This window comes from Bidens hawaiensis, unplaced genomic scaffold, assembly GCF_021521415.1.
Source record: "Bidens hawaiensis isolate Kalapana, Puna unplaced genomic scaffold, B.hawaiensis_p1.1 tig00017357_1, whole genome shotgun sequence".
Taxonomy (NCBI): Eukaryota; Viridiplantae; Streptophyta; class Magnoliopsida; order Asterales; family Asteraceae; genus Bidens; species Bidens hawaiensis.
In genome coordinates this window covers 78,810-92,377 of record NW_027492631.1, presented here as the reverse complement: position 1 = coordinate 92,377, position 13,568 = coordinate 78,810, and the positions used below count along the sequence as shown (strand labels likewise).

The 13,568-nt window shown below is 37.2% G+C and overlaps 2 protein-coding genes across 2 annotated transcripts; one reads left to right on the top strand and one right to left on the bottom strand.

Moving 5' to 3' along the window:
- Positions 1 to 50: 50 nt before the first annotated feature.
- LOC143553763 (uncharacterized) lies at positions 51 to 1,418 on the bottom strand. Its single transcript, XM_077043676.1, has one exon. The coding sequence runs from the start codon at positions 1,416 to 1,418 to the stop codon at positions 51 to 53; it is 1,368 nt and encodes a 455-aa protein (XP_076899791.1).
- Positions 1,419 to 4,540: 3,122 nt separating this feature from the next.
- Positions 4,541 to 6,027, top strand: LOC143553736 (large ribosomal subunit protein eL24-like). The gene is made up of 3 exons (XM_077043656.1): positions 4,541 to 4,638; positions 5,512 to 5,660; positions 5,748 to 6,027. Exons 1-3 carry the CDS (start codon positions 4,615 to 4,617, stop codon positions 5,893 to 5,895), a joined length of 321 nt encoding a protein of 106 aa, XP_076899771.1. The 5' UTR covers positions 4,541 to 4,614; the 3' UTR covers positions 5,896 to 6,027.
- The last annotated feature ends 7,541 nt before the right edge of the window (positions 6,028 to 13,568 follow it).

Genomic DNA, 13,568 nt, shown 5'->3' with positions numbered 1-13,568 from the left:
TTGTAACGAAATAAACGTGTAACAAAACTTGTGAAACAACCCTACAATAATCAAGAAACATACAAAATCCCTTGCCTATAAAGTGCAAGATTAACCGAAACCAAAACAGCCATAACCAAAACAACCCACCAACTCATGAACAACCCCATTTCCTTAACCAAAGCCGAACACGGGATCAAATGACACAACCCTTTAAAATGATCAAGAACACTATCATCAATCCGAGACAAACCAAGAAAAAACAATACCAACGCAGGAGGCGAAAAGAATTGTATCCCCGCAAGACACAAATAATGGTTATGCAAGAACACTTTAGCCCGGCTATAATCCAAATCCGGAACCTTACTCGCGTGCAACCTTTGGTACCAAGACAACACCGCTTCATTCAAAAACATTTGCAAATTCGCACGCAAACTTAACATATTCAAAACTCCGGTCGCTAGCAAACAACATAACCTAAACGACTCAAAATCCAACCGTGACATACCCACATTGCCGGTCAGATGATTCCTATGTCGAACGTTTTTCATCTTAACGTTTTCGTTAACAACAAGATCCGTAAACGGGCTGATCCAAAGCAACGAAGTGAAAACCGTTAACAAGTAGCTAAAGTACAACAATATCCTCCCGAACCACCCGCAGTAAATCATTGATAAATTACACCGAATCTGATCCGTCCCGAGCCAATACGCACGAGCAAATCTACTCGCTGGGACACACAACAACCCAGCAACAAAACCCATAAACCCCGCGGCACAAACTTTCGCATAACCGTCTAATGATCCAAACCCAAATCCTAACCCCAAATCAAGAACCCAATTGGGGATAACTTCAAGAACGATTAAAAACGCAATTAAAGTCGCGAAACACGAAATTAACACACTCAATTGCTTATCCGACTGTTTGGAAGCCGATCGTTCGAACGAAACCCGAGTGAGTATAATTAAAACCCTAAAAAACCCTAGAAACCCTAACAAGATCGGAATCAAAGTACCGTTTGAAATCACTCCGGCGGAGTCTTTCACCACCGGCAAGAAGTTGTGTATAACAATCGAACAACACCCAACAATTGTGAAGTTAAACGCCCCACGAAACTGGTCAAAATAGAGTCTTGATTGGAGGTGATTGTGGGTGAGTTTGAGCCTAAAGATTTGAGCTTTTTGTTCGTCGAATTCGAAATGATTGGTGGGTTTCTTTCTGGGTTTTGATCCGGTATCGGAGGGGCGGCGGATGGCGGCTTTGATGCCGGAGGAGTTAGGGTTGGGAGGGGTGACGTCATCAGGGTGGATGTAGGTGTGGAGGCCATGGAGGAAGAGAGATGGGATGTTGGTGAAGGAGAGGAGAAGTGTGAGGAAGAGTGAGGAGAGTGATTGAATTATGAGGTTATTGTTGTTGGTTGATGACAAGAGTGATGGCATTGTATTGTTGGTGTTGTGGTGTTTGATTTGAAGAAAAGAGTTGAATGAGTTTCAAGAAAAGAGTTGAATTTGGAGATTGAAGAGTGAGATGGTGAGATCACTTTAGATTTGGTGTCTTTTTTGGTTTGGGTTTGTTGGTAAATCTTCTTGGGTATTATGTTTCTAGCCCAAATGATGTTTGTTATTGTTGGATCTTGGCCGGATTAGCAATTTCATTTGGGAACAAGTGAAAAATGAAGCATATTTGTTGATAAAACTTTTTTTTCTTTAAGTTTCGTACGAAAACGTTATAACGTTTTAAAATAATGTGAGAATTGACATGCGCCTTACATATGACTAGAGAAAATATTTGTTTTTCTTTTTATATCATTCCTACTTTGATCCCAACTTGACACATGACAATCAATTATGGTTTCTCATCATTTTCATTTTTGTTACTCTTTGTAAAATAACTCAACCCTACAAGATATTCTAATTTTAAGTTACAGTCTCAATACATTGTTAGATATATATGAACGACTTAAATTACACTTTTTTCCTTTTTGTTTTTGACACTCGTGGATTTTGAACTCTACATGAAAAGAGAAAGCCTTATTTAACATTTTAATCCAAATACTATTATATAATTTAAAAAGTTAAGTTAAATACATGTTTTAAATCACTATATCATAAATCCATTTATGTTATTACGCACCACTAAAACCCAACAAGTCATTATACTTAAATTTGATCTCAATGATTTAAAATAATGAAATAAAATTGATTTTAAATTAATATCAGTGATAAAAAATCTAAAATTCGTAAAACATAAACTAAGAAACATAAATTTACGGATATAGATGGATGTAAAGGAATAAACATTTACATTTTACAAAAGGATATATGTTCATGCTCTTTCATGTTGTTAGAAAAAAAAGGTTTATATTTATGTTGTTCATTTATCAAATGAATGGATCTTACCGTCAAACAGTCTATTAACAATCTACTTCTATGCTTTAAAAACCGGTATTTTATTCGTACCGTATTGAACTAAAAATAGTACAACCTGTTGAATTGGGTTGTACTGAGAGGTTCAACAGGATTGTATGGTTTACCTTATAATTTCATATAAATACAACTTTAATTCAAAAATAAACAACAAAAATACATAATTCCCTAATAAAAATATCATTCAAAAGTTAATCCATATTCAAAAAACAATACAAAAGCACTTGATTTTCAAAGAAAGTTATTTTAAAATAAAGGTTCGCAATAGATTTATATCATCGGGTGTTGTATGCATCGAGTTCACGATCGCTTAAAAGATGAAATTCACTCTCATCGCCATCCTCATCAATAAGAGTATAAATACTTTCTTTTTCTACAATAATAAATAAAAAGTTTTAGTTACATGTAATCATAATATACAAAAATCATATGAATTAACATATACAAACAATAAATTGGGCTTGAAACATAAAAAATTTTGTGGGCTTTTAAACCGGTAAATCGGGACAAACCGGTTTTATATGAAAACCGACCGGTTTAATATTCCATAAAACCGCTCAAATATACCATGTACAAAATACCGGATAACTCATCGAAATCCGGTTCAATCGTTTGAACCGTCCGGTTGAAACCGGTTTTTAAAACACTGATTTACTTAATGGATAAATGGAAGGACTAAACATCATCTTTTACATTTCACTAGGACGAAAGTTGTAACATAAAACTTACAAATAGGGCATTAAGTTTTCCTGTTGCTAGGGTTTTGTTTTTATCTTTTCGCATTACAGGTAGAGTAAGCAGCCGCCGCCAATATGGTTCTCAAGTACGATCTCTAATCTTTCAATCCTTCATTCAACTCTTCATATTCAATCAATTGTTTATTACTCGATATGTGTTTCTAACATGATTTTATACGTGCTTCGTGTAACAATTTCACAATTACATGTTTTATTCGCAAAATTAGGGCTCAAACGCCATAGATTAATTAGCGATTACGCAAATGGCGATTTAGCCGTTTCTCTAAAGCTCGAGCTCGGCTCGTCAGTTGTTGTTTCAAGCTCGGGCTCGGCTCGGCTTGTTTATTAGCTATTAATAAATTTATATGCATTTTAAGCTTTTTTTTAATATATTTTGAGAAAAACTTTAAACGAGCTTAAATCGAACTAATGTAGGACATTAAATGAGCTAAAGGTTGGCTCGAGCTCGGCTGTGTAGTGTGAAATTAATACATAGAAGTCTAAAAGAGAAAAAACATAAAAAATAAAAAATGAATAATGCTCTGTTAGCCTAAATTAGCTTCTCATACAAGGCTAGTGTTCGGATTCGATACTTATACGAGCTTTCTATCAACCCGATCGAGCTTGAGTAGCTCGCGAGCGGCTCGGCTCTACTCATTTGCATTCCTAGATTCAGCGGTTTTTTAGTGATCGACTGGCGTCCACATTTAATACATAGAACTAGAAGTCTAAAAGAGGTAAAACTTCAAAATTAACGAGGCTCGGCGAGCCGAATTGAGCTTCCAAACAACGCTTGAGTTTGAGCTCGATAACTAAAGCTCGGCTTGTTTTGAGCTTTCTTTATTGATTCGTGCTCGAGTAGGTTGCGACTTGCGAGCGGCTCGGCTTGTTAGCACTCCTAGAGTTAGCGATTATCTAGTGATCGATTGGTTTCCACTTTTAATACATAGAAGTCCAAAAGAGGTAAAACATAAAAATAAACAAGGCTCGGCGAGCCGAATTGAGCTTTCAAACAATGCTTGAGTTCGTGCTTGATAACTAAAGCTCGGTTTGTTTCAAGCTTTCTTTATTGATTTGTGCTCGAGTAGGTTCGGCTTGGCTTGTTTGCACCTCTAGATTCCGTGGTTTTCTAGTGATTGATTTGTCTTCCGTGTTAGATACGTTGCGAATTTGCAGGTTTTGGTTTTTAATTTACTTTTGTTTGTTATAGGACTGAGCTATGCAGATTCAGTGGCCAGAAAATTTATCCGGGAAAGGGTATTAGGTTTATCCGATCCGACTCACAGGTATATAATCTTTATTTGATTCGTTTATGGTTCGTAATTTGCATGCATTTTGGTTATCGTTTTGATTAAATGATTCTGATTTTGTGGTGTTTTATGCTTAAAATTTAGGTTTTCCTGTTTGCAAATTCCAAATGTAAGAGGTACTTCCATAACAAGTTGAAGCCCTCGAAGCTCACATGGACCGCAATGTTCCGAAAGCAGCACAAGAAGGTAAGATAATTTTTGTGGAAAAGCTACATATGTTATTTGCTAGTTTTATATAATGCTTTGGGTTATTGTGTTATTCTTGGTCTACATATGTGCATGTGGCATTAATAGGCTTGTAAACAAATCGAATGCTCATTGAACTGTTTGCTTGAAAGTTTGTTTATCTTTATTCATTTAATAAACGAATGGACATGAACATGTTTTTGTTCATTTAGTTAAATGATCGAACATTAACACATGCCTCTCTCTTTTGTTTATCTTTGTGAATACTACTCATATAAGCTGATTTATGTTTGTTTGATTACTTTCATTATTTTACGTCTTTAAGTTCGTTTTTTTATATATTCAATTCATTTAATGTACAGGACAATTTGATCTAGATTTAATAAATTAACATATACTCGTAATAATTTAGTTTAGTTTTTCTTAATTTTTAACTTCACAACATATTAAGGTTCACGCTTACTTTTAGTTGGTGTTCGTTCATCTATGCTTAGTTATGTTTGTTGGTTTGCGTTTGTGCACCGTTTGTTTATACTATTAACAAAAGAACACAATTTCACTCATTTTTTAAGCGAACAAACACGAGCAAGAAAACCTTGTTCGGTTAGTTGTTTGTGTTTGATCATTTATAAACATGCCCAGTTTACTTTCGTTTGGTTCTTTACAAGCCTAGGCTTGAGGCAATCAAGTAAACGACTTAGGGCCTCGTGGTGACACCTTATGCATATCAAAGTGATCAAGAGATTATGAGTGGTTTACTTGTTAAAAATGCTGATCATGTAAAATCAGCGAGATATGCGCCTCATATCTTGCACTTTGGTTTCTGGGACCTAAACATCAAGATATTAATAATGGCTTAATGGGTTTCATTAGGATCAAGCTCAAGAGGCTGTGAAGAAGAGACGTCGTGCTACCAAGAAGCCTTACTCAAGGGCTATTGTGGGGGCCACTTTGGAAGTCATTCAGAAGAAACGAAGCGAGAAACCTGAAGTCCGTGATGCCGCTAGGGAGGCTGCCCTTCGGTATAGTGCTTGACTCTTAAATATGGGTTTTGGTCAATTTGGTCTGTGTTCGATTACCTTTTGACTTTTTTTTTGTTCAAATTGCAGTGAAATTAAGGAAAGGATCAAGAAAACCAAGGACGAGAAGAAGGCGAAGAAAGCAGAGGTGGTGTCAAAACAGAAAATTCAAGGCAAAACTGGCAATGCGCCTAAAGGTAAGGGACCTAAGCTCGGTGGTGGTGGTGGAAAGCGTTGAATATCAATAGGTGTTTTCCTAAGATTATTGTTTTGAGTGTTTTGGATTTGTTAATGTTGTTGAGACAAAACTTTGTTTTAGATGTTTTTGATTATCCACAATATTTGTTTTTTGAGATTTAAGTTTTGTTTTGATTCTGGTATTTTTTTATGTTTTTGGTACACCTTGATATCTAGTTATAAACGAAAATGCCTGTAGTGAACGGGCTGATCTCGGTTCATAGTTGGTGTGCTTATTGGCTTGTTAAAATTGACCACAGCTTTTTACATTTTATTGCGGTCTATACCGCTGACGAGTTTTGCAGTGTTAAATCATCATCAGCGTGTCGTGGGAATCTTAAAAACCAAACTTGTCGCCAAACGAATTGACAACCAGCTGAACCTTAGAGGTGCACAAATCGGGTTCAACTGGAAAACCCGAACCGGTTCGAAACCGGTTTTTTCACACCGGGTTGTAAAATGGCACCGGTTCCAATCAAGAACCGGTTCGGTTCTCGACCCGAACCGATGCCTAGATATGCTAACTTTTAAGAACCGGGTAGGGTATGAACCGGAACCGGTTTTTACGTAAAAACCGGTTCCACCGGTTTTTTTTGAAATTTAAATATCATAGCCGTTAGGAACCGGTTCCAACGGCTATATAGCCGTTTTTGACCGTTGGAACCGGTTTTTTAACTATAAATAGGTTATTTTTTTACTCTAAATAGCAAGGTTTGTTTGTGTACTTGTTAAACCACTTCCAAAACTATAAAACACACTCCAAACCACAATTAACCTTAAACCGACAACAAATGGCAACTAATGATGACGTTGTTATGGTGATCGAAACAACAAGATGTCCCGATGCTTGGGTTCATTATGATTTGTGTCTCATGACCGACTCACATGAGTTGGCACGTTGCAAATATTGCTCGAAGTTTCTTAAAGCAGGGTCCAACTCGACATTACGAAAACATACGAATAAGTATTGTCGAGAGAAAAGAAGTTTGGAAGCTAAAAAAACGGAAGTGGGAGAGTCGTCCGGCTCTACAACCCAAAAATAAGTATTCCCGGATTAAAACGACGGACTTTGTTTTTTATGTTTTAGTTGTTATGTTTAGTATCGTTTATGTTTTAATAATGTTTGTAATAGTTATTTTTTAAATAAATAAAATGTTCGTCGTTATTAAAAAAGTAACAAAAATTAATCATGAGTAACAAAAGTAATTATAATAAAACAAATCAAAACTAAATATTAGTTGAACAAGTTACAAATAATTTTACCAAAACAAATAATTACAACTCTTCTCCGTCTTCATTCTCGTCTTCACCCTTGTCTTCGTTATCGGAAGAAACCCCGTCCTCCGCCTCCTCATCATGAATATGACGCTCTATTGGTATTTCGTCTTCAAAGTTCGCCTTGTGTTGTACACGATCCACCGCATCCAAATGGTCCTTTAGGCAAATGCAAACCTCTAGAGACTCGGGAGTTAGTTTTGTTCTTCGCATAGATAACACCCTCCCACTAAGAGAAAAAACCGATTCGGAAGCAACCGTTGAGGCTTGTACGGCAAGCAAATCACGAGCCATGGCGGATAGAATGGGAAATTCGTTTTGTTTACCTTTCCACCAAGCCAACAAATCAATATTGCGAATTTCGTCGACTGTTGCGCCCTCAACATAGTTTGCTCCACTATATCGACCAAGTTCGCTACTTGGTGTGTTTCCTCTTTGCCTCTTAGATGCCGATTCACGAATCCCATTCATCAAGTTTATAAGTGGGTCATTGCACGGCCTACTAGTTGTTGTTTTTTTCACAAAAGACGATCTCGTGCTTGGACCATACATTTGAAAATAATGGTCATAAAGGTCTTGAAGGTTTTTGTTGAACTTGTCCTTCGCTTCCGTCGACAACTTCGGGTCAATCTCGTGCATACCTAAGTTGTCGAATATTTCCTCAATCGTTGTTTCAACCCCATTAACATTCCAATAGGGGTTTAATGCGGCGGCACAAGTAAAGACCGGCGATATGTTTTCAAAATATTTTATGAACTTTTCTTTCATCACCGCAACAATATTTTCGAAGAGTTTGTTCTTCTCCGCAAAGCTTTTAAAAACACAAGACATATAGTACAATTCTTGCAAAACCCAACAACTAGTAGGGTAATAGACTCCCGATAATTTTGTTGTTGACTTTTTGAACACGTCAAGATACTCCAACAAATAACCGACTTGGACCCAAACACTTTCCGGAAACATATCGGCCTCGCGTTCTTCAACAAGATTGTTATGAAAAGCTTGTAAAGTTTGGCGTTGGGCAAAAGCACACTTTAACATATGACAAGTTGAGTTCCAACAGGTTGGAACGTCCCAATTCGGCCCCAAATACTTTCTTTCAACCGACTTGCAATAGTTCTTATATTCAAGATGTCTTCTTTTACCACTTTTGAAGACATCTTGTAACATAAGTCTAAAGTATTTTAAATCATCACAAATGTTTTCATTGTCAAGACCTATTTGAACAACCAAGTTGATGATATGTGCAACACATCGGACATGAAAAAAATCCCCGAAACAAGGTGGTGAATATTTAATGATAAATTTTTCAGCCGCCTTAGTATTGTTTGAAGCGTTGTCAAACGAAATCGAAAATATTTTATTTCTCAAGTTGTAAGTCGTTATAACTTCATCAAGTAATTCAAACAATTTTTCGACGGTATGTGGGAACGGGAAGTTTTCAAAAGCGATGGTGCGTTTCATCAATTGCCATGTCACCGGATCAACCCAATGAGCGGTGACACATATGTATGATTCGGGCAACCCGTGTGGTGCCGGCCAAACATCGGTAGTTAAACTAACCATGGCTTCTAAAGAATGAAAAGACTCGATTAACTCTTTTTTAGCACACTCCCACAACCTGATACAATGACGTCTTAAGGTAGTACGACTTACATGTGTGTATCTCGGTTGTAGAGTTTCGCGAATCAACGACGTCAACTCCGGGTCATCAAAGTGGTTAAACGGCAAACCTCGTTGAATAACGAACTTTGCCATTCTATCTTGAACTTGAGTCGTGTTGTAACGAAATAGTGTACCATCTTTACCCAAGTCAATTTGATCGGTCGCGCCAATCCCTTTCAACGACTTGCAATATGGCTTCTCGATGTGCTTTCTCAAAGTAGAGTTGGAATCGTGCTTTAATATTGAACCACATAGTTTGCAACGAGCCTTTTGATAACCTTCGTCATCCACAATCAAATCCCAATTCTTCCATATGTCTTGGTTGCGGTTATGGTTGACTACCGTAACAACCCTTGGGTCCTCCGTAACAGGAACGGGGGCAACAAAAACACTCTTCTTAGCCTTCTTGTTAGTTTTTTTGATGGGTGCCATAATAATATTTAGTTGGATGGTTGGGTAACGGAACGGGTTTGCTAAAGGAGTAGTATTTTAGTTTGTTTTTGAGTTTGGTGGTGAAATTAGTGGTGGAAAACAAGTTATATATAGGTTTGGGCATCAAAAACCGGTTCCGACGGCTATATTACCGTTGGAACCGGTTCCAACGGATCTATTGTCTCTCGAAAACCGGTTCCAACGGCTATATTACCGTTGGAACCGGTTCCAACGGCTAATTGGTGGCTAAAAAACCGGTTCCAACGGCTATATTACCGTTGGAACCGGTTCCAACGGCTACTTTGACTTTTGTTTGACTCTTCAAAAAAAACCCGCCGGAACCGGTTTTTCCGGGTACGAGCCGAACCGGTTACAATTAAGAACCGGGTAGGAACCGGGTTGGAACTGATACTAACATACAAATATGAGAACCGGGTACGATTTTCGGGTACAAAAATACCCAAACCGGGTATTGTACCAACCGGGTTGGAATTGGAACCGGTTCCGGTTCGGTTCCACCAGTTAGGTTCCGGAACCGGTTTTTTTGTGCACGTCTACTGAATCTTGTAATGGCACATTCAATTTAGATATTTCACATGTTTTTAAGTTGATGTCGTTTTAACACGGGGCTAGGGGTGTTATTCGGCTTTGCATTTTGGGTGTCGGGTTTTTCGGGTAGGGTTTTTTGGGTTTAAAGATTTTAAATATTGACCCGAAGCCCAACCCAAATCTCTCATAGGTTTTTCGGGTTCGGGATTTTTTGGTTGGGTTAATTGGGTTTTGAGTATCCTAGAAAACAAAATTAAAAACTATAATGCTAGAATTAAAAACCACATATTCTTATTTGCTCATAACGTAAATAATCAAATAATAAACCAACATAACTTGATAAAACAATTCAAAAGAAGAGTAAAACAAACTACAACCATAATCGTCTTCAATCATATGTGGTTTGGTTCCTCGATTACGGTTGCTATTAGCTATAAACGTAAAACATAAATTGCAATGAACAATCTAGAAGTTTATTCGCGTTTTTCGGGTTGACCCGAAACCCATAAATCAGACCTAAGAACCAACCCGAATTACTTCGATTTGGATTCGGGTTAGTCTTTTCTCGGGTTCAGTTACGAGTTTTTTCAGGTCGGGTTTCAGGTAAAAGTAGCAGCCCTACACAGGGCTGCAGGTCGAATTCGTCAAGTTATATGTTCTCATCAAATAATATCACAATTGTATTCTTTAGCATGTTAGTCAAATATACGAGGCTGCATGGTTATTCATTATTGACGTAATGTATGCTCTTAAGTATTTTAAAACATATGGCAACCGTGCAAGGTCGCTGTTAACATGGTACCGAAATGTTTCGATGGATATGTTGGTAACTTAAGGAAAACGGGTAACAAGCTGCGCCACTAGCCTTTTTTTTAATAGCAAACTAAGTCGTTTAAAAATAACATTCTATCGTGAGGGTGATAACATTACTATTGATGACTGTCAGACACGATTATAAAGCTCTACAGCCTTAAGCGCTAGGAAAACAAAAGTATCAAACGCAAAGTGTATAAACACGTATTGTTTGTCAAGACATACTTTCTCGTGTTTGGTCACTTTGTATGAAACAACTTTTAATATAGTATGACTCTAATCCACCGTTAAAAACACTACTACTCAAATCCACAATCCCACAAGAAGGGAAACGTGTCATATAAGAGTTGCAACTATGGAAAACGACTGTATTTAATTTCCCATGCATAAAGTCCAACGAAAGGATTATTACACACTTTTTTCTTGCCACTTTCACATTCAAACAAGGCGGCTAAAGTATACTAATAATAGATGGAGTTAGTCTGTTAGTTTGTAAGTGTTTAAAGAGAATAAGTGATGATAAATATTTTTTGTCTTTTAGCTAATAAGTGAAAGTAAGTGAAAGTGTGAGTTTTTAAATTCAATAACCTTTATTTTAATTGTCTTAAACTAGTAAAAATTACATAGAATACTTTTATGATCATTTTAATAGGGATGAGCAAATTCGGTACCGGTACCGAAATCAGTACCGATATTGTACCGTCGGTACCAAAGTTTTGAGTTTCGGGATCGGTACAATACGGTACCGGTATTTCCCGAATTTTTACCCTCAATACCGGTACCGAACCGAATATTTCGGTACCAATACCGGTACCAAGAATTTGTAAATTTCGGGATCGATATTTTCGATATCAGTACCGGTCGGTACCGGTACGGTACCGAGCTCATCCCTACATTTTAATATATACCAAAAGAATCGTGTGTATTATCTCGTTGGGGTACAATTAGAGGAGCAAAAGGGTACTCTTTTGGGATACTAGTACTTGATTAGGGTGGTGTTGATGCGGATTCCAAGTGAGCCCTTAACCAATTATCCACTATTTTATATAATTTTTTTTTAAAGAAAATAGTTTTAGGGTTGTTGAGAGGAATGTTGCATTTGATTAAGGCGCTTTAAGGTGATTAAGAGTGTAATTTTGTAAATGACATGACAACGTAAGATTAGTAGAACTTGAGGTACATTAGATAAGCATAACAAAGATATTTAATCAGGCCTTTTAATTGCTTCTTCTTGTTTTCTGATCTAGCCCACAAAGATATTTAATCAGGCCCATAACTCACCTTTTCATAGGAGCCCACTAAGACTTTTATTGAAGCCCATGCTACAATTCTCCATACAAAATTCGTTTGGTAGCAATTAATTCTCTTACTTTTCAAAAAAATTCGTTTAGGTTCTTTAAATAATCATCGTTTACCATTGATCGAATTTTATGCATCACTCTATGCGATCCAACTTTCAGTAAGACTTTAACCTTGTTTAAGCTCTAGCTTCTTGAACCTATGAGATACAAAAACAACTTACTGTAATATATTTAATAACAATATTAGCAAATCCTCGCTGTCGTGCTGTTTGGCGGGCGTGGGGGTCGGGTTTTATCCGGGGAATCCCTCAATAGGTGGACCGCTAGGGGCTCCGTCCGTCCGGACTCGTGGCTGGCTCGGGCTATCTTTAGCTATTGGGGGCCACGTACGAAGTACCCGGCGTTGCTTAGTTGGTCGTTCCAAAAAAAAAAACGCAAATTATAAAATGCATGGTCTGAAAATAGGTGATTTTCTTCTTATTCATCACACCTCAAAGGTCAATCAAGATAAGGCTATTAATTTGATTTTGAATCCAATGCTCCACCTCAAGCTGGAGTGTGCAGGTTACGAACACCCAACTTGCTAAGCAAAAGACGTAACTAATTCACACCCAATGGCTTAGTAAAAATGTCTCTATCTGCTCTTTAGGGTCAAATATGAATAGGTAAGATTTCTTTGGACTCAACCCTTTCTCGTACGAAACAACAATCAATCTCAACATGTTTCATGAGTTCATGAAAAACTGGGTTATTAGCAATATGTTATGTTTGGTTGCAAGATTGTCACAATACAACAGAGTGGCAGTGGTGCAATATACTTGCATATCCTTCAACAACCATCTAATTAATAAAACTTCACTTACCGTACTTGTTAGAAAAATAAAATATTTCATTAAGAAAAATAAGAGGATCAACAATATTTCATCATTTCTTAATCAAGAGATCATGCCAGCCTATAATTAATCATTGAGCCGTTAAAAATCTCCAGCCATAAACACTAATTGTATTACCTTGTTTAGCTCAATAGTTTTTTTTCCCCATTTATTGTATTATTTGCCTTCTATGCAAACATATCAAAGAAATATACAATCTGTTTACCCTTTAACTACAATTCTTTATATTTCAATTGCAAATAGTGTTGCCCATAGCACGATACTCGGCTTCAGCAGAAGAACGGGAAACAATAGACTGCTTTTTTGTTTTCCACGAAACGGCTGCACCACCTATTAATTAATAAGTAACCAGTGCGCGACCTTCGTGTGATGGGACAACCCAACCAGTCTGCATCGCAGTAAGCAACAAGGTTTAAATCTCCTTCTTTGGGCAATAAAATAACTTGTCTAGGTGTGGTTTTCAAATACTGAAGCACACGAGCAGCTTCCATCTGCTCGTGTCTAGGATCTGAGACAAACCGACTCAAAACGTTAACCGAGTAAGCAATATCGGGTCTAGTTGCTTGCAAATACAACAATCTCCCAATTAAACAACGATACAACGAAACGTCAACCTTTTCACACTTCGCTATACTGATCAAGCTTCAAATTCTGCTCCATCACAAATTGACTCGGATGACAACCGATTTGGCCGCTGTCTTCAAGAATATCCTATGTAAATTTTTGTTGGCTTAAAACCATTCCGT